Genomic DNA, 19694 nt, shown 5'->3' with positions numbered 1-19694 from the left:
AACTTATTCCAACTGAGACTTCATCCATAAATGTTAAATTAACATCTCCTAACAGAAAGCATGGCAATTATGTTTTATATCATAAATGGTTTGGTGTGTTATTCTGCTTATAACACGGAGATATGCCAAAAAGCCACTTGGTTATTTGTCACTTATTTTGTTTTACACAGACAAAAATGGTCACTGTTCAGAAATGTGTTATACTGCTTGTAACACACTGGGATTTGTCTAAAAAATAAAATAAAAAAGAAATAAAATAAAAAAATAATAACACATGTTTAATGCAATAATGAACAACACATTTTAAAGGTTTAGAGATACGATTTAACATCCGCAAGATGTCAAAGACAGCCACAAACAACAACTCATCCTTATTTCGAATACAAGTTTGCAAATAAATTCGATTAATTGTGTGCTGTATATTTTTCCGGACCAGCAGCCAATGGGAAACGTACAACTCTACCACCTGATTCCAATGTTTATGATAATGGTTTCCATGGAAAATAAAACACTTAACCAGAACTAACGCACTAAGCACGAGCTGCAATGGATAATTCAGGGAGTTTGGAAGTGAGGTTAGTAGCTGAAAAACTCGCCCTCTTTTTTTTTTTTACTTTATTAGTTGGATGCTGTGCTGAAAGAAAGAAAGAAAGAAAGATAGAAAAACTACCTCAATTGTATGATGAAAGAAATAAACTAGAGAAATTACCCGTAAAAAAGAAATAATGAGAGAAATTGGAGGAAAAGAGAAAATGGATTAGTGTGAGAAAAACAGAAAGTGAAAAAGAATAACTGGTGGAAGCGATATAAGAAATCAGAAATAGGAAAATAAAGAAATAACCTAGCCATTAAATATTATTGCACATTGTTTGTTTTACTCAACATTATTCATGGTATTTGATCTGCTTGTGTGCCAGTCATTCATTTAGCTTTTGTCCCACAAGGTGGGTGCAGGGGTTCACCAGCAGCAAGGTTGCATTTTTGGATGAAAAAACAGCCTGTTACGTTTGTGGAAATTACATTGTCTTCCTCAATGTGGAGACAAAAACAAGAAAAGTGCTTCAGAGCCCTGGTCATGGCATTGGGGTCTTCACAGCAAATGGACTTTACAGAACTCTTGCTTTTTCTGAGCAAAAACGTTTTCCATCCATTTTTGTGTACAGATACCCTGAGCTTAAAGTAAAATGTGATCTTAAAGGTAAGCTTTTGTGACATTTCATCATTTTAATCCAGATGAGGCATCAGAGACTCTATTAGAACTGCTGAGGCATCTTCACAAAAGCAAGCCTCTATTTAACAGTACTACAGAGAACACAGCTGAAAAAGTTAAAATATTTGGGTTATAAATTATCATTAGTTAAAACATCAACAAATTTATATTCTAATAATATATTTGATGTATAAAACATTAGCTCCCAACCAGTGTGCAGCATGCAGTGATCAACCTGGAATAGCCTGGTCGCAGTATTTAATTTACTTTTTAAAATCAAATTACATTTAAAAAGACAGTTAATATTCCGTTCAATCATTCAATTAAAAAAAAAAACTTATTTTGGAAGATTCCATATCTTCAAATGTTTATAATATTTAAAGTATTATACTTTGCTAACTTTGTTCATCATGGTTGAAATGTTTTGCTTTTATTTTCCAGGCGAAGCTAAACTGTCTTACACAGCCCTTGCACTGAGTGACAATGCACAGTATTTAGCCAGCTGCTCATCTTTACCTGAATACACCATCACAGTATGGTATGAGTATTAGTGCTGGTCCATGTGCAGGTCTATGTGCTTGACTATGTGCTATCTAACTACCTTTATATATTGTGAGACAGTGTTATTTAACATTTATTCCCTGTCTTTTGCCTTGTCTGTTATTTAGTCTAACGATTTAGACTGTGGACATAAATTCGTGTATGCTCTTTGGCCAGAGTAACTTGTACACTATATAGCAGAAAATTTGTGGACACATGACACCCATATATGAATTTTGAACATACCATTCCAGATTTAATTGCCCCTTTGGAGTTATAATAACCTCCACCTTTCTGGGGACGTTTCCCATTGGATTTTGGAGCATGGCTTTGAGGATTTGCCCGTTCACTCACAGATATATTAGTGGGATCAGACACTGATATTGGGCAATAAGGCCTAGGCTAAGCCATTGTTCCAGCTTATTCCAAAGGTGTTTAAGGTGTTCCAACCTTGGCAAACCATGTCTATGGTCTACAGGAGCATTTTCATGCTAGAAAAGGTTTGTGCCCTTTCCAGTGAATGTTGTGTGTTTCCAAAGTTGTTTGTGGCAACAGTGTGGTGGAGAACTACATATGTGCGTAATGGTCAGGTGTCCACAAACATTTGGCCATATAGTGTATGTCTTGTTTCATGAATAAGAAACAAACTTTGTTGTTTTGGTTCAAGTCTGATTAAAATTGGTTAATAAGTTTTCACATATTTCAAAAGGAACTTGGAAAGAGGGCATTCAATTTGCAGCAACCGACTGGCTGAAGAGGATGTCACAACCCTGCTTTTTAATCCAGTGAGCTGGCAGCAAATCTGTACTGTGAATCCAAAGTCTCTAACAGTGTGGAATATTGAGAGATGCAACGAAGTCCATATTATGAACCCTAGGTACATATGGTCTCTGTCCAGCAGATGTCACTCTTATTTGACTTGTATTTTGACTTCAATGGTGATGCTTTTGAATTTGTTTGGCAGTGTTATTGATCTGTCATCCATTGATGGCTCTGTAATTAAGAAAAAGGATGACAATTCTTACATCTACACCGCGGAGCTGACATACTCTGGCCCTCAGATGCCCACATCAGTGATTGCAGGGCTGATCGGTGAAAGAGCAGATAAAATTTTGGTACTGAACTAACTACTTAAACTACTTTAATGTACTGAAAACTATTTCATTTTTGTGCATTTAGATTTTTTCTTTTCAGATTAGTTACGTTAATTACGAGAAAGGTAATTAACTTTATTCAGGTAAAAGTAGTTTAATAACAGTGGTGTAGTAGTAGTAGTTATAATAATAATAATAATAATAATAATAATAATAATAATAATAATAAAACAAAAATAGAAAGATAATCCAAGCACAATAAAATGAAAGTAATGTAATTACTGGATGTTTTTTTATGTGTTACAATCTTCTCAATCATAGCTGAAGTTCTAAGTAGAGGTACAAGTGGTTACTAACCTGTATTAAAGCTCAGAAAGTTTTGGGTTTTACTTCAATTGTTTCCAAGCAGTACAATTCAAAATGTCTTCATACAGATTCACAAATGACAGAATATTTTCTCTGTCTATAAATGTTTAGTCTGCAAGTTAAAGTTTATTCATGTAAAGTAATTTTTTAATTTTTTTTGGATTTTTTACACTTTGACACTTTTTCTCCCATTAACATCATCTGTAGGGAGTGAAGCCTCGACTTAGTCCATGTGCCATCTGCTGGTCAGTTTCCTCAGATCTCTATGTTGGGACTAAAGAAGGTTTTCTGCTGCTAGTAAACACTGAAAGTCTCCTTGTCTCTATACTTTACAATCCTCATACTAAGCAAAGCCCCACAGGTAAAGAGCCACTGCTATTGGTTAGTAAAACTGTTAAATGATTTTTATATCCTTGCGGTCCTGGGAAAGTCTGGAAAATGTTTTAATCATATCTTGCAGATTACATTGAGAGCTCAGGGACTCAGGAAGGCAGTTTTCAGAGCATGGCACTTCACAGTAAAGAAGTGTTTGCTACAGGACCTGTATGAGCATCTCATTTAAGATTCAGATTATAATTCAGATTATACAAGTGTGACAAAGTGTGGCATTAGTCATCATGTGCTCTGGACAATCTATTTTTTATTATATTTATCACAGGATGGTGTTTTGCAAATGCTCAGGATTAAAGAGAACAAAGTAGAAGTGGTGGAAACTTTGACTTTATTGGAACCAATCTCAAGTTTGTGCTTTTCACCTGACTATGAAACATTGCTGCTGTCTTCAACCACTGTAAGTAACATGGGTTTTTATTCACAAAATTTGTTCTATTGTTTTTGGCAGACTTTGGATTTATGGGGAATAAAACAATAGAAGTGCTGTTATAATAAAACATTCATTGGAAAAACTGCAAAGCCCTCCATCCTGTTATTTGACTGTTACATAAGGCTTGACATTGGAAATAAACCTGCATAAAACTTCATTATGTCAAGAATTGCATATTTTTTTATGTAGAACCACCACAATACAAAGTTGCATTGAATGAGTCACTATACAAAAGATAAAATATATAAATAACATTAATATAATATAAACATATGCATTGTACTTGCAGCTAGAACAGCTCTCAAATCTGTGTTACACAAAATTATATTTACAGCATTTAGCAGATGCTCTTATCCAACAACCTACATTTATCTCATTTATACAACTAAGCAGATATGGTTAAGGGCCTTGCTCAAGGACCTAGCAGTAGCACTGTGGCAGTGATGGATTTGGATCACGATCACTTAGCTATCACTGCCCCTGTGGTAAATTATCGCCAAATTTTGATTATTAAGTTGCAATCTAAGACTAATAATAAAGAGATTAAAACCATGCTCTGACAAAGATTATGTCTAATCACTGCTTTTGTAAAGCCTCTGTAAGGATTTATTTATTTAACATTTAAATGTCCGCACTTTGTAATAGTATTTTTTGTTTATATTGTAAGGCATGGGAAAATCTTCAGAACACAGGACTTTCTGCTCTCTTAATAGAACAACAATCTGCATTTGTATGGATTTATTAAATTTAATAAAAAGGAATAAGGCTGTTGAAGGAACAGCTGTTGTAATATAAGTTGTAACTTGTTTTGTAGATGATCCACAACATTAAATGTGAGAGGGATTTACAAAGGAGGAAGAATTAAATTCCATATGCACAAAAAGACAACAAACAAATCCAGTAAGGCAGGCAAAAACAGGCAATCAGTGTTGTATACTAGAAGTACTAGTACAAGTACTAGAAAGCAATACTTGAGTAAAAGTACAAGTATTGTACTAGAAAAAGACTTTGGTAGAAGTGAAGGTTACCTTTTAGAATATTACTCAAATAAAAGTCTTAAAGTATCTGATATATACTGTACTTAAGTATCAAAAGTAATTTTCTGATATTTAATGTACTTAAGTATTTGAAGTAAAAGTAAAAAGTAAAATTTCAGTGATTTTCGGTAGGCATAAGAGGCACTTCATCCAGTAGGAAGAATCTTTCATTCCAATGTACAGAAACATGTCTTGCAAATATGGCCACTGGTGTATAACATTATCTTCTTCACCCTGTTCAACGAGTTCACAACTATCGTCGGGGTGGTCGTCTACGATAACAGGAGGTCCTCCAGTAGGTGCTTCCATGGCGGTTTCAGTTGTGCTTCCTCCTCCTTTGGCAACATTACGCTGAAATAGAGCGTGCGGAGCGTAATGCAATCTAGGAGAGTGATTCGCCAAACCTCCCTTATTGCAGTCGCACACACTTCTTCTGATTTTATTTTGTAGTAACGAGTAACGAAGATGCTTAGTGGAAATATATCGGAGTAAAAGTATACATTTTATCTAGGAAATGTAGTGGAGTAAAAGTGAAAGTTGACAAATTTAAATAGCGAAGTAAAGTACAGATACGTGAAATTTCTACTTAAGTACAGTAACGAAGTATTTGTACTCTGTTACATTACAACACTGCAGGCCCAATATAAAAAAATAACTATATTGGGTTTTTAAGTTTTTAGATAAACAAGCAAAGGTCAGTACACAAAAGACAATGGTATTGGCTCTTCACATATCCCAATGACTTGGGGTCAGAGAGCAGAACCCCTGATACAGAACCCCTGGAGCAGTGAGGGTTAAGGACCCAATAGTGGCACTGCTGGGGCTTTAACCCTGAACTTCCAATCAAGTGATGTTTATAAAACTGCCGGTGCTTCACCCAGAAATGCTTCAATATTCCAGCATGGTGTATTCTATTGACCTGAGGGGGGGAATTGTAGGTGGCATTGTTACAGAACTTTAAACAAATAATAAATTGTTCTTACATCATTAAGTACATCATAACTTGAAAATAGTTTTATAAAGGATTTTTAAAAGGATTTAAACACTTTGTGGCAACCTCTTCCTTTGTGGTGATCAAATTTAGGATGGTAAGATCAAACTGAAAACAGCACATCACCTCTGGTTGTTTGCTGTTATAGGAAACAACCAGAGGTGATGTGCTGTTTTCAGTATAAACATTAACATATAAACATTACCTTGTAAATCTTGGTGTTTTCTAGGGACGCATTTACAAGTACAATCCAGGATTCAATAATGAAGTTGACAAAGTTCTGGATGTGTTGTGTGGAGACTTTATCGCTGCTGCTCCACAATATACTGAAATGAACATTTGTGTGGTAAAATGATACCAAATATTTATTCGCACTCACTATTTTAGTACTAACTAGGACTTTTTAAAATATTTGTAATGATTACATTTTAAATTTAAGATTTCTATGTTCATGCAATTTTAATGTAATGTGCGAGTACATGTGTTTGTGTGTGTGTTTGTGTGTGTAGTCAATCAGAGAGTCTGGACAGCTGCAGCTGTGGTCACTGGAAGATGGAGATTGCATTGCCTCCATCTCGCTTCAGACAAAAGTTAGCAACATTCCAACATACTTTGTTTTTTTTCCCCCTCTACCTAACAATACACCTATGATGTTCTTATTAGTGACACGGGGACAGTAAGAATCCTGTATGTGACTATGTTATAAATCTTGTATTGTGAATACAGGTGACATGCTTGGCATGTTGCCCAATAGCACAGTACGTTGCTGTAGGAGCAGTGACAGGCCATGTCCTGTTTGTGGACCTGACAAGATCACAGAGACCTCGACTGGTTCACAATGTCCATCTGTACCATGTGCCAGTAGAGCATTTAGTGTAAGTGTTGTCATTATGTCTAAACTTTTAACGGACTGTTGATTTTAATTGAATTATTTATAAAATTATTATTGTGTAGTAAATTTTTTTTCTTCTTTAACAGTTTCGACCAAGGAGCCAATTTCTTGATTACAGGAGCATTTGATTCACATATATTCTTTCTAGATGCAAGACCATCTAAAGCATTTAAGATTATTGGATACATCGGTACGTTAAAGCCGTAATTTTAAGCTCCTTTATAAAGCTTTTTGTAATCGTAAGTCTATTTCTGACACATTTTATTTACATTTTCTCATTCTTGTCAGATGCTATGGGTGACACAGTTAGTCTGTCAACCCAGTACCAGGTAGAGAGCAAGACGGTAGATGTGCTGGTGCTCTCTAACAGTGAGAAGAACAGGACAGATAAGGAACTTAAGGAAGGGAATCTGATTATGTTTCTGTCATTGTCTATACAGCAGATCTCAGGTACATTTTACTGAAAACAACACAAGTAAGGAAAGAATAATAGTTTTCAAATCAGTGTTACTGAATGACATCCTGTTCTTAGATACAGCAAACTGTGTAGATGCTCGAGGCCACCTACGAGAGCAAGTTATCTCTCAAACCTGCATGTATGAGATCCCGCACTCTCTTTCGTCATGTGTTCTGGGTACCAAAACAATCTTTGGTTATTGTCACAAAAAGAAAGTTCTACAGAGATTTCATCTACCAGTGGTATGTGCAGTGCTGTGAAGTTTTATTAAGCGAGAAATAAGGACTATTAGGACATACTGTAATAAGGGCCACACTGAAGACATGTTATTTTTCTAACATTTATTGAGTATTTCTCATTTGATTTACAGTGCGTGGTGTCTAGCAACCAGAAAGTAGTTAGATTGACTCCAGAAAAGGAGGTAGAGGGTCATCCTATTGGCCCTGCATTGCTGTCTCTCTCACTTAATCAGAGCTGGCTGGCGTCTTTTGGCAGAGATGGGCTGATTCGCATCTATGACATTGCCACTCTGGTAATATCATGGTTGGAACATTTTGGCAGACTTTACACACATTTAGGAGTGCAGTCTTCTTACATTTTGTACTATTTCATTCAGGATACTTATGTGCAAAAGCAGTGCCACTCTTGGTGGTTGGGAGGAGTTCGGTCTGTGTCTTTCACCCCTGGCAGTCAGACTCTTATCACTACAGGCCACCGAGATGGGTCTCTGGTCTGCAGCAGGCTCAGGTAGAAATTTTTGCTATTAGATAGAATTGTATCTATTTTGTAAACCTCTATTTATTTTCTGGGGGATGAAAATTTTGAAACCATTGTACCTAAGGTGTGGAAATTCACATTTTAACAGTTTAAAAATGGCTGGACATACCCAGGACAGCAAGTATATGATGGTTAACTTTGAAGATAAATTGTCCAAAGAGAATCCCATCCTCAGTGACATGGTTGACTGGGAACCGCCATCAGAGGCACCAGCAGAGGTACAGAAATGCTGTGTTGTATTTCATGACTATATATTACATTGTATTACATGATATATTACTGCTTTGTTGTGTTCACATTACTTTTCATTAGGCTTTTTGCAAACATAAAATTTTGCTGTGCAGATGTCTAAAGGGAAAATATTACAGTAGTAGGCTGGCATGGGAGTTAAAAGCTAAAAGTCAAAGATTTTTTAAATTCCATTTCAGTGCAGAATCAGCTACATACGTAATACATTTTTTATGTTACAAAGACATTTTAAAGCTGTTCAGAGATGCATGTATTTGCAAGAATATGACAATGATCCTAAAAATTCATATTTTTTATTGTTATTTAAGGTCAGTAATGGGAGCCAAGGAACAAATGATATAACAGACAAGAATGAAGGTTATAAGAGTCTGCCTTCTGCAACTCCATGCAATTTCACATGGTTGGATAATAAACTAAATACAGTAAGTGTTCTAAAGCTGTCATTCAATGCATTTTATAAAGTACATATCTAACAGAAAAACAAAATAGGATTTTAAGATCAGTGCAGAATGTTGTGATTTTAATGTCACATTAAAGCAGCTTGGAATTATGGTGACAAATGGAGATAATTACATTGTATTTGTGCTTTCATAATTTTTAAGGAACTGACATTTTATTATGGGTTTTAGGTTTAGGACTACCCATAATTTATAAAAGTGTACCCTGTTCCATACAGTTTTGGCCCAGATCGAAAATCTGCCATCAGTTTAACATTGTGTTAAACTCGTTAAATTCAATCGAGATAAATTCATAGAATATTTAAAATGTCTTGTATATTTGCACTACCTAACACAAATCTTAAGCAAACTGTGTATCTGTGTGACATCGCAATCACCCACTTGCCCTTCAACAGAATATCTAGAAGTCTGATGTCTTTACAGGTTCTCAAAGAGGAGTGCCAGCAGTATGCTGAGACCATGAGGAGTCTTAAGAAGAGTGTAGAAGAACTTCAAGAGAAAGTAAGAAACAGCAAACAGCAAAATTCTGTAATTTTCTAACATAATTGAGAGACACGGGGGGCACGGTGGCTTAGTGGTTAGCACGTTCGCCTCACACCTCCAGGGTCGGGGTTCGATTCCCGCCTCCACCTTGTGTGTGGAGTTTGCATGTTCTCCCCGTGCCTCGGGGGTTTCCTCCGGGTACTCCGGTTTCCTCCCCCTGTCCAAAGACATGCATGGTAGGTTGATTGGCATCTCTGGAAAATTGTCCCTAGTGTGTGATTGCGTGAGTGAATGAGAGTGTGTGTGCCCTGCGATGGGTTGGCACTCCGTCCAGGGTGAATCCTGTCTTGATGCCTGATGACGCCTGAGATAGGCACAGGCTCCCCGTGACCCGAGGTAGTTCGGATAAGCGGTAGAAGATGAATGAATGAATGAATTGAGAGACACTTCCATTGCTATTTGAGGGAAATTCTATGAATATCTCATCAGTATGGTTGTGAGCAAACAAAACTGACTTAAATTAAATTCCATAGAGGACTATAATTAACTGTTCTGAATTATTTGTAAATGAGTGTAAAGGATAGTGTCATTTATCTTGCATTTTCACACAGATTCAACCAGCTGTATTGCACTGTTCATGAAGTCATCTGTTTCACTAATATTCCTGACCTTTATAAAAACACACCAATCCTAATAGTTTTGTGGTAGATACTGAATCATTTATGATGATTCATATAAAAAACATTTTTTCCTGAGAGTTTGGTGCTGCGCTGTCATATGAGTAATATTTAATATTTAATGTGGATAAGAACAACTCATAACTCGTTTCCTTGCTGCCAGTTCCAGGCTATAATGGAGGAGAATGAGAAGCTGCCAGAAATGGAGAAGCTGGAGCAGCTGGAGTTTAACCTGGATGTGGATGAGCAACAGAGTCTCCAAGTGGTAGGAGAGCAGGAGGCCGCCAAGGTAAAGGAAGTATAGCTTTATTTTATTTGTTTAAAGTGAAAGGCCATTTTAAACCTAAATACCTACAAACCTCTCACTTTGGCAGTGCTCAATTTCTACTATTATGGATATTTACTATTATACTATTAAGGACATTTCTAATAAAACATATTAATAGAATTTTTTTGTACTGGAATAAGCAATCACTTTGTTGTATATAAGGTGAAAAAGGAGATTGAGCTGGAGAACCTGGAAAAACGTTATCTGCAAGACGTTCTGAAGAAAAAGTACTGGGACTCCATGAGCATGAAAAGGAAGTCTATTAAGGTAAAATGGCTTTGAGTCTTTTATTTACAACTTTTTACACAGAAAGTCTAAAAAAATTACATGGGTTTGATATTTTAATCTATTCTGATTATTTTATTAAGTGCATATAATTTCTGTAGATGCTCTTATTAATATTTGACCCCCTCAGGCCTTCCACTCAGGTTGTGAAGTGGATAACTTTCCCATGAAGCACCACACTGCAATGGAGGTAGAAGAGCTTAACAGGGTAGAGGCCATTCGTAAGATGGAAAAGGCTGACACGGTTGTATGTATACGACAACATTAATATGCAGTTTCTAAAGGCTGAAGAGAGTAAAATGCAAACGTTTCATCATACATGTCTTCTGTCATTCTTTCAGCAAGAGAACAGCACAGCACCATTGGAGAAAGAGGAAGTCAAGGAGGATAAAGGGTATGAGGTAGCGATGTCAGCTTTAACAAGTAGTTTGAGCACTCAGTATGGAGGTTCTAACCCTTACTTATACAGCCAATTCAGCCTGTGTACAAAAGACCAAAAGATTAACCAGATCATCCTGATACAGGTGATGTCCTCATTGTATTTTGACTTTTAACTATAAGTAATTATAAAGAAACAAAATGCTAAAAACAAAGAATATTTTAAATGTAAAATTTGAAAAACTAAAATCTACACATTGTATATCAAATTACTGTATATTTGAATTATTTTAATTCTAGGATGTTATTTACAAAGTGAAAACAGCTTTTAACACAGAGTTTGAGGCTGTTTACAAGCAGAAGGAGCAAGAGATCAGCCGCATAAGAGACAAAAACAAGCACATTGCAGAGATTGTGAGTAAGCTGGACCTGCAGAAGACCCTCTGGGAGCCCATATTGTCCGACAATGAGAGACCAGAGAGAATTCTTACTGTCTCTGACTCTGAGGTAAGAACATGGCTCTTACCCTGAACCTGCTCTGCACAGTTTAAAACTGAATTTAACCCTATGTCCTGTGGTTCCTAGTATTCATGCCTATTTTGCATAATTTATTGCTCCCACAACGAAATTTAAAATCTGGCTTTAGCAGTGGATACTACTGTTTCAGGAAACAGGTCAAGACAAGCATTTATTACATGTCGGTTTAGCTCAGTGGTTTGTTTGAGAAATGTGCAGAGAGAAAATTAAATCTGAAAATCAAAGGTTTATTGCTAGTGTTGAGATGGCTGTTATTTGAATCTTGTTTTACGTCTCTGGACAGTTGAATCAGTGCCTGAGATTCTGTGTATGTTTCTAGATCAAGGTTGAGAAGTGCCTGACACCTGAGCAGAGGCAGAAGGAGGAGGAGCAGAGAAATGAAGAGGAGCAGAGGCAGCTTCAGGAAAAGGTATAAAAAAGTAACTGTTATGCCAAGTTTCTACTCATTTCCTATATTTTTAGATTTCTAATAGTGAGTTAAAAATGAATGTTCTGCATTTTATTGTCAGTTAAATTGCCACAAAACATGATTGGGATAATATGGAAATTATGTGTCATTAATCTTTAAAATGATCTCTTACAAAAATGATCTTTAGTGTCTCTCTATTTACTGGATAGGGGGACAATATCAGAGAACGAGCATTGGATAATATGATGGATGGAGTTCTTGAGGTCAAAAAGGAGGACATCCTGACAATGGTATAGTGGCCAAATGTGATTTAACATAAAGCATTAAGAAAGTAAATATATTAGGCATTTATTTAGCCACGGGGGAAGTCGTGGCCTAATGGTTAGAGAGTTTGAAACCTAACCCTAAGGTTGCGGGTTTGAGTCTCGGGCCGGCCACGACTGAGGTACCCTTGCTCAAGGGTACCTCAGTCGTGGCCGGCCCGAGACTCAAACCCAAGACTGTGCCGCAGCATAAATGCCCACTGCTCTGGGTGTGTGTTCACAGTGCGTGTGTGTGTTCACTGCTGTGTGTGTGCACTTTGGATGGGTTAAATGCAGAGAACGAATTCTGAGTATGGGTCACCATACCTAGCCGTATGTCACTTCACTTATTTGATTTACAGGAAGTGTCACCACCAGAGTACGTACTTAAGCCTGAGCTCCAGTGGACAGAGGAGGAAAGAAGAAATTACAAAGAGCATCAAAGAAAATTGAAGGAGCTCAGTGAAGAAAAGGAGAAATATAGAAAGGTGTGATTTATTATCTATTAAATTAGTCTCATAGCAAATATATAATTATGTTCCTGTGTATTAAGTATTATTTGAATTAGGTAAGCTCTATAACAATTTCATTACTAGACACATGATCAAATGCAGCACTGTCATATGCACTGTGAAATTATACTATCCATAGCAGATTAACGTTTTAAGTTTTAATAGTATATAGGGACGTTATTATATTTGAACATTTGTCACTCTTGGCTCCAGACCTTGGAGGCAGAAATGAAGAAACTGCAGGCATCCATTAATGATGGCACCCATGCCTTTGATGAAATCTTGAGTAAGCTGTTTGAAAGGAAAGTGAAATCAGAAATGTCCGTATACCAGGCAAGTACATTTAGGGAAGAAGTAATTACCTCAAAGGCATGATACATAAACCTACACTACTATGTTATGGATAATAACTTTTGTACCTCAGGAAGAACTAAAGATAACCAGTCTGTTCCATTCCATAATAATTGAGGAAGAGATGCTGGACATGGAGGAAGAGCTGATTTCCAGATTGGAGAAGGCACAAACTGTTAAGGTACAGTTTGTTTGGTTCCATTTCTGTTGTCAGCTGTCCAGCTCATTTGGGTGTAGTGTGCCGTGAACAAAAGAGTGAGAAGTGTGCATGAAGATACTTGTTTGGCATGTTAATTATATTGGCTATGATTTTTTCATGGGGGTGGTGGCTTAGTGGTTAGCACGTTCGCCTCACACCTCCAGGGTTGGGGGGTTCAGTTTCCGCCTCCGCCTTGTGTGTGTGGAGTTTGCATGTTCTCCCCATGCCTCGGGGGTTTCCTCCGGGTACTCCGGTTTCCTCCCCCGGTCCAAAGACATGCATGGTAGGTTGATTGGCATCTCTGGAAAATTGTCCGTAGTGTATGAGTGCGTGAGTGAATGAGTGTGTCTGTACCTCCGTCCAGGGTGTATCCTGCTTTGATGCATGATGATGCCTGAGATAGGCACAGGCTCCCCGTGACCCGAGGTAGTTCAGATAAGCGGTAGAAAATGAGTAAAATGCTTTCATGTATGACTCACTTTTCTTTTGGCAGAATCAAATTGTGGAAACTTTGAATGATCTCAGAGAGGATGTAGAGGCCTTTCGGGAGACATATGAGGACGCAGTAGCAGAAGATAAAGTAAGAACATCACTACCTCTATGCTTACCATAGTATTATGATTCATCACTGTAATATCAGACAGCGTCTGACATCTTTTGTCCTTTTGACAGCTTCTTGACAGTGGATTTCGCAAAGAGTTTTTTGAAGTCCCTGGACACATTGTTGACCAACTGTACAAGCTTTACAAGCGCAGACCCAGGTAATTTCAAAAATTGAGATCCTTCTACAGGCAAAAAATACGCATTTAAGCTTTTTAACCATTTACTCTATACAATACAAATAACTGTCATCTATCTATCTATCTATCTATCTATCTATCTATCTATCTATCTATCTATCTATCTATCTATCTATCTATCTATCTATCTATCTATCTATCTATCTATCTATCTATCTATCTATCTATCTATCTATCATGGACACATTGGATATGACTCATCTATTGGGAAAAAGATTAGGGAAAAAACACAATGTGTTCTCACAATGATGAAGTAATTTTCCCCACTGACATCATGTATAACCCAAACCTGAGTACGTATAGAACAAGAAGATGATTAGCTATGCAAGATTCATGCAAAATAAATTCATGCATTAAATAAATGTCCTAATTAAAAGTAACATTGGCAGACTCCCACCAGAGATGGGGGATTCGAGTCATTTGACTTAAGTCGCAAATTTGAGACTTGAGACTTGCTAGACAAATATTAAAAAAAGACTCGACTTGACTTTGACTTGACATTCATGACTTGAGACTTGACTCGAACTTGAGTTAAATAACTCAGAGATGGGGGACTCGACTTGACTCGAGTCAGACTTAAGTCGCAAATTTGAGACTTGAGACTTGCTTGACGAATATTAAAAAAAGGACTCGACTTGACTTTGACTTGACATTCATGACTTGAGACTTACTTGTGACTTGCACATGTGTGACTTACTCCCACCTCTGGCTGCCACTCATAGTGGCACAGAATGTAGAATGATATTGCTTCAGAATGTAGAATGATATTGCTTCAGATGTGACTATAGAGTCATTTAGTCCTGACTACCATTTGGTTAAATGAGACAAGAGTGACAGAACAAGATGTTCCTTCTCAGGATTCAGATTATCAGGACACAGTCAGACAAGACAGAATTGTTAAAGGACTCTCATGTGTTGAGTCAAGCAGCAACAGAAGGACCTTCTAAGATGGTAAAGGCCATGGAGGAGTTAGATTCACCACAGAACATGCCAGAGGTTCTGGACCCAGTCGTGTGGGAGAGATTCTGTCTGGCCAGAAGAACCAAAGTGGAGAGTGAGCAGAAGGTAAAAAAATAATCTACATGATGGCTACTAAGGTGCACACGTTTGCTGAGAATTCCTTCCTTAACAAAATTGTTATTAAAAAAGTGGTCATCTAGTTTTAGAAATCTGCCATCACTTTGACTTCTCCATGATTTCTGTGAATATAGAAAATTTAAATTTGAACTAAAAATAATGGAAGAATGCAGTGATCTAAATCATCCCACTCAAAATAAAGCCAAATCAACATGTTCTGTATACTTTTTGTGTCAGGTGAAAAAGAAGGCATTGATTTTAGCAGAGATGCAGACTTTTCTGCAGAAGAGAATAGACGAGGAGGAGAAAGCACAAATGGAAATCAAGAACCTTGTTGATCATCTTAATTTGTAAGAAATGAATGTTATCTGGAAATATTTTAATAGTCATTCATTATCATGATGTAAAACATTTTTGCAAACATTTCAAAACATACTGTAGTATTTATATATGTAAATGTAACATTTTCTTCAGCCTACGAGAAGAGAGGTTGAGGTTCAGCAGCAACGTTATGGTCCAGCTCCTGTTAAAACAGGGCCATGTTGAGTTGGAGACTGGAGACTTTACTGCAGAATACTCAGACTCCTGGTTGCTCCACTGCAGTGTTGTGGAGGACTTGAACAACTCCATCAGGGTAATCAGTCTAACTACAGTTAACTTCCCTTCTCTTGCTACTTATGCATATTGCCATTTCATTTCTTGAGAATCAAAACAGAACCATAGTATGATACAGGTTGCAAATAATGTGGAACATGGAACTTATCTTTCAGGCTTTAGGAGAAGAGACGATTACCAACATGGTGGAGTGCAAAGACCTTCATAAAGGAAATATTCAGCAGGAATGGAAGCATAAGAGGATGAGTATGCAGACTGAAGATCTCAAAAACAATGCAAGAGACATTCAGATGCTGCATCTGTCTAATGAAGTCCAAGAGGTAAATAGATATGCTTATGGGCATGGAATGTTACAGAACTGTGTATTGTGTGAACATTACTGAATAGAAAACTTCCCGGCTGGAGTAATGTATTCGTAAATCTTTTAACTGTGAAATACAAAAGTACAACTCACACCCTTCCCTGAGGCATTTTTCATAAAGTTTAATGTCAGGCCATTAACCACAAAATATGCTATTACTTGAAATGAATCTACGGGTTGGAAAATATGTGAGGAAGCACACAGCAGGATGTTGTCAGATAACAGGATGTGGACCTACTTTCAAATCAAAATCAAATAAGATTTGAGGAGTGAGGCAATTAAAGGTGGGGTCTCCGTTGTTTGAAAGCCAATGTTGACATTTGAAATCACCAAAACAAACACGCCCCTAACCCAAATGGGTCCCACCCCTGTTTTGATAGCTCCGCCCCATACATACACCAGACAAGTACTGTATAACCCAATTATAACCCAGACAAGTATTATATCGGAACCTGTTGGGGCAGCTGACCGAGGGTATATTTTTAACAAAAATTGAACTCAATGAGTAATACTATGGTAATACAAATGTGTATTGTAGTACTGTGTGTTGTACCGTGAAAGATTTAGCTCCGTTTCACAGGGAAGGAGACGGTCAACACCTAGAACCCGAGGCAGAGGTAATGTAAGAGGCAGAGGTCATAACGTTGCTGCCGATTACATGGAAACAGTAGACTTGGAGCGTGTGCGCATGTTTGCAGTAACGCAAATAAGTGTATTGATTGATTTAATATTCTGATTTAGTATTCTGTTAGTCCTACTTCTTGCCTTATCGTAAGCCTTTCTTCGCTTTCTTTCTTTGTTTTTATCTGCCATGTCAATGCTAAAACCGCTTTCTGCTAATGTCACACATGCGCACTGAACACTCTCTCCACCCATATTGACAAGACACGCCCCTTTCTGCTCATTGGCTAGACGTTTGTTTTGTTTTTGTTTTGTTTGCTGGCCCAACTCAGTTTTCTGAAGCATTTCTCAAACAACAGAGACCCCTCCTTTTAATGATAATTATAGTTTTTATTAATTGATGAATAAAAAGTCATATACTTTTTTCAGTTAATATTTACTTTCAGCATTATGGAAATCCCAAAATCAAGTTAGTTCCTGTCATCTTTTACATTATAGCAGCTAATAATCATCCCCACACCAGCCACTCCTTTTCTCTCTGTCTTTAAGTTAAATAAATACAAGGCAAAAAACCCACAGCTTTTCATTCTACCGTCTAACTGAAAATGTACAGGAATAAAGCATAAAGCTGACACTTATGCTTTTATAAGTTAAACATCTCGATTGTTATATATTTTCATCACAATAACAATGCTTATGTTTTTTTGTTAATTTATTTGCCATCATTCATCAATTTTTTTATAAACCTTATAAAACCTAAATATTAGTATAAGCCCAACAAAACTATGATTTTCTGCATTATCCACAGAAATTTCAGAAAAGCTGGTGTTCTTTACACTAGCCTGTGTATGTTGATCACCTGTAAAGCAATGGCATTTAATATCTACTATACTAGCTCCTGTGAAATAACCAATATAAAAACCACAACATACACTATGGCACCAATATATATATAGATATATATCTCTTCTTTAATCTGTTGCCATAGAGTTGGAGACAAATAATGAGCTTCAAACATGTTCAAGCAAGACAAAACAAAAATCAAGTTCCATGAATACATGGTTTGCCAAGGTTGGTGTGGAAGAGCTTGAGTGGCCCTGACCTCAACCCTAGTGAACACCTGAACTGACCTAACACAATATCAGTTCATGTTCAGGCTGATGTGGATATATGACCAAATCCTGACAGCCATGCCTCGAAATCTAGTTAAAAGCTTCAACAGAAAAGCACATATGGGTGTTATGTTCAGGTATCCAAAAGTTTTGGCCATATAGTTTATTAGAATGAGTGCATAATATAAACCTGTGATTTGCCTTTTATATATTTATTTCAATTAATCAGCACCTCCTGTTTAATCAAAATTAAGAATTTGACAGTGCTATGGTATAACCAGCAGCTTAAATAAATAGGTAATATCAGTAGTACAGAGGTTTGTCTATTAGATCAAGTATATTTCAGTTCTACCCATCTCCCTACCCATTTTCTCTCTGGAACAAATTTGTATAGTAGCAACAGGTGGGCAACAGTCAGTAATGGTATACCTATGCCACCTATAGAAGTTGAAACTCGTCAATAAACTAATACACACACACACACACACACATATATATATATGTATATATATATATATATATATATATATATATGTATATATATATATATATATATATATATGAAGACAGCTAGTAAATTGTCTGAATGTCTAGACATGTAATGACATTGAGCATATAATTTTAAGCACCTAACAGAGACCGACCATGAAAACAGAATGTTCAAGAAGGTATCTTCTTTGGAGAAAACAATATCATTGCAAGATGAGGTAATAAACTCTTTCTATTATATGAAAATAAATCTAAGTAAATCCATGTTCTGAATGCATGCATGAGTCAACTGCTGGCCTTTTTTCTAGACTTATACAAAGAATGTTGAGGGCTGTAAGAAGCTGATCAAGGAGCTGAACAGACAAGCCAAGGCAAAAAAAGAGAATACTGCAGCTTTAGATCTGCAGTTGTCAAATTTGCAAGTGACTGTTGTAGAAAGAAGAAACATCTATGAGTCCACAGGTATCGTTTTTATTAATTATAAACCCAAACCCATTATGTGTAAAGCCTTTCTATGTAAACTTGATTTCTATGTAAGTGCTACTATATTCTATATTGTGTCTCAGCAATGGATGAGAATCAAGAGCGTGAAGCTAAGCAACACTATCAAAAAATCCTGCAGAGGAAGAAGCTTGTGGACTTGGCCAAAGCACAGGATATAGACATAGACATACTGAGCACTAAGCTGGAATGCATGCGCATGAAGACATTTCCTTCTCTTTCTCAATAAAAACATAAATAATAAAGAACAAATGATAAATAACACTATTCACAATTTATTCACATTTAAATATACATGAGGAAAGACACTTAAAAATTCAAACATGAAATGAACAAAATTTGTAACAATGTGAAAAAGTGTATGAATAAATATGAATTAAAAAATTCTGTCACGTTGCCATGGTTTTTCTCTTCAGATACATTTGTCCCCCGGTCCAAAGACATGCATGGTAGGTTGATTGGCATCTCTGGAAAATTGTCCGTAGTGTGTGATTGCGTGAGTGAATGAGAGAGTGTGTGCCCTGCCATGGGTTGGCACTCCGTCCAGGGTGTATCCTGCCTTGATGCCCGATGACGCCTGAGATAGGCACAGGCTCCCCGTGACCCGAGGTAGTTCGGATAAGCGGTAGAAGATGAATGAATGAATTAATTAATTTTCAATTCAATTTATTTGTATAACACTTTTAACAATTTCCCATTGTCTGAAAGCAGCTTTACAGAAGTATGGAAACAGAAGAGAGAGAAAAATAAATAAATATATAAT

At 36.7% G+C, this 19694-nt stretch overlaps 1 protein-coding gene across 1 annotated transcript; it reads left to right on the top strand.

Annotated features, from left to right (window-relative positions):
- Positions 1-526: 526 nt before the first annotated feature.
- On the top strand, positions 527-19189 carry cfap43 (cilia and flagella associated protein 43). Its single transcript, XM_060871418.1, has 38 exons — positions 527-575; positions 945-1198; positions 1652-1748; positions 2460-2627; positions 2715-2865; positions 3418-3571; positions 3671-3753; positions 3869-4000; positions 6291-6407; positions 6571-6651; positions 6788-6936; positions 7040-7143; positions 7242-7403; positions 7486-7652; positions 7781-7942; positions 8027-8157; positions 8276-8405; positions 8745-8858; positions 9318-9395; positions 10218-10343; positions 10545-10649; positions 10798-10914; positions 11009-11191; positions 11346-11552; positions 11902-11991; positions 12201-12281; positions 12656-12781; positions 13019-13138; positions 13230-13337; positions 13849-13935; positions 14028-14116; positions 15013-15220; positions 15470-15582; positions 15707-15866; positions 16003-16167; positions 18568-18648; positions 18739-18892; positions 18997-19189. Exons 1-38 carry the CDS (start codon positions 547-549, stop codon positions 19158-19160), a joined length of 4947 nt encoding a protein of 1648 aa, XP_060727401.1. The 5' UTR covers positions 527-546; the 3' UTR covers positions 19161-19189.
- The last annotated feature ends 505 nt before the right edge of the window (positions 19190-19694 follow it).

This window comes from Tachysurus vachellii, chromosome 6, assembly GCF_030014155.1.
Source record: "Tachysurus vachellii isolate PV-2020 chromosome 6, HZAU_Pvac_v1, whole genome shotgun sequence".
Lineage (NCBI taxonomy): Eukaryota > Metazoa > Chordata > Actinopteri > Siluriformes > Bagridae > Tachysurus > Tachysurus vachellii.
This window is presented reverse-complemented; position numbering and strand designations above follow the sequence as displayed.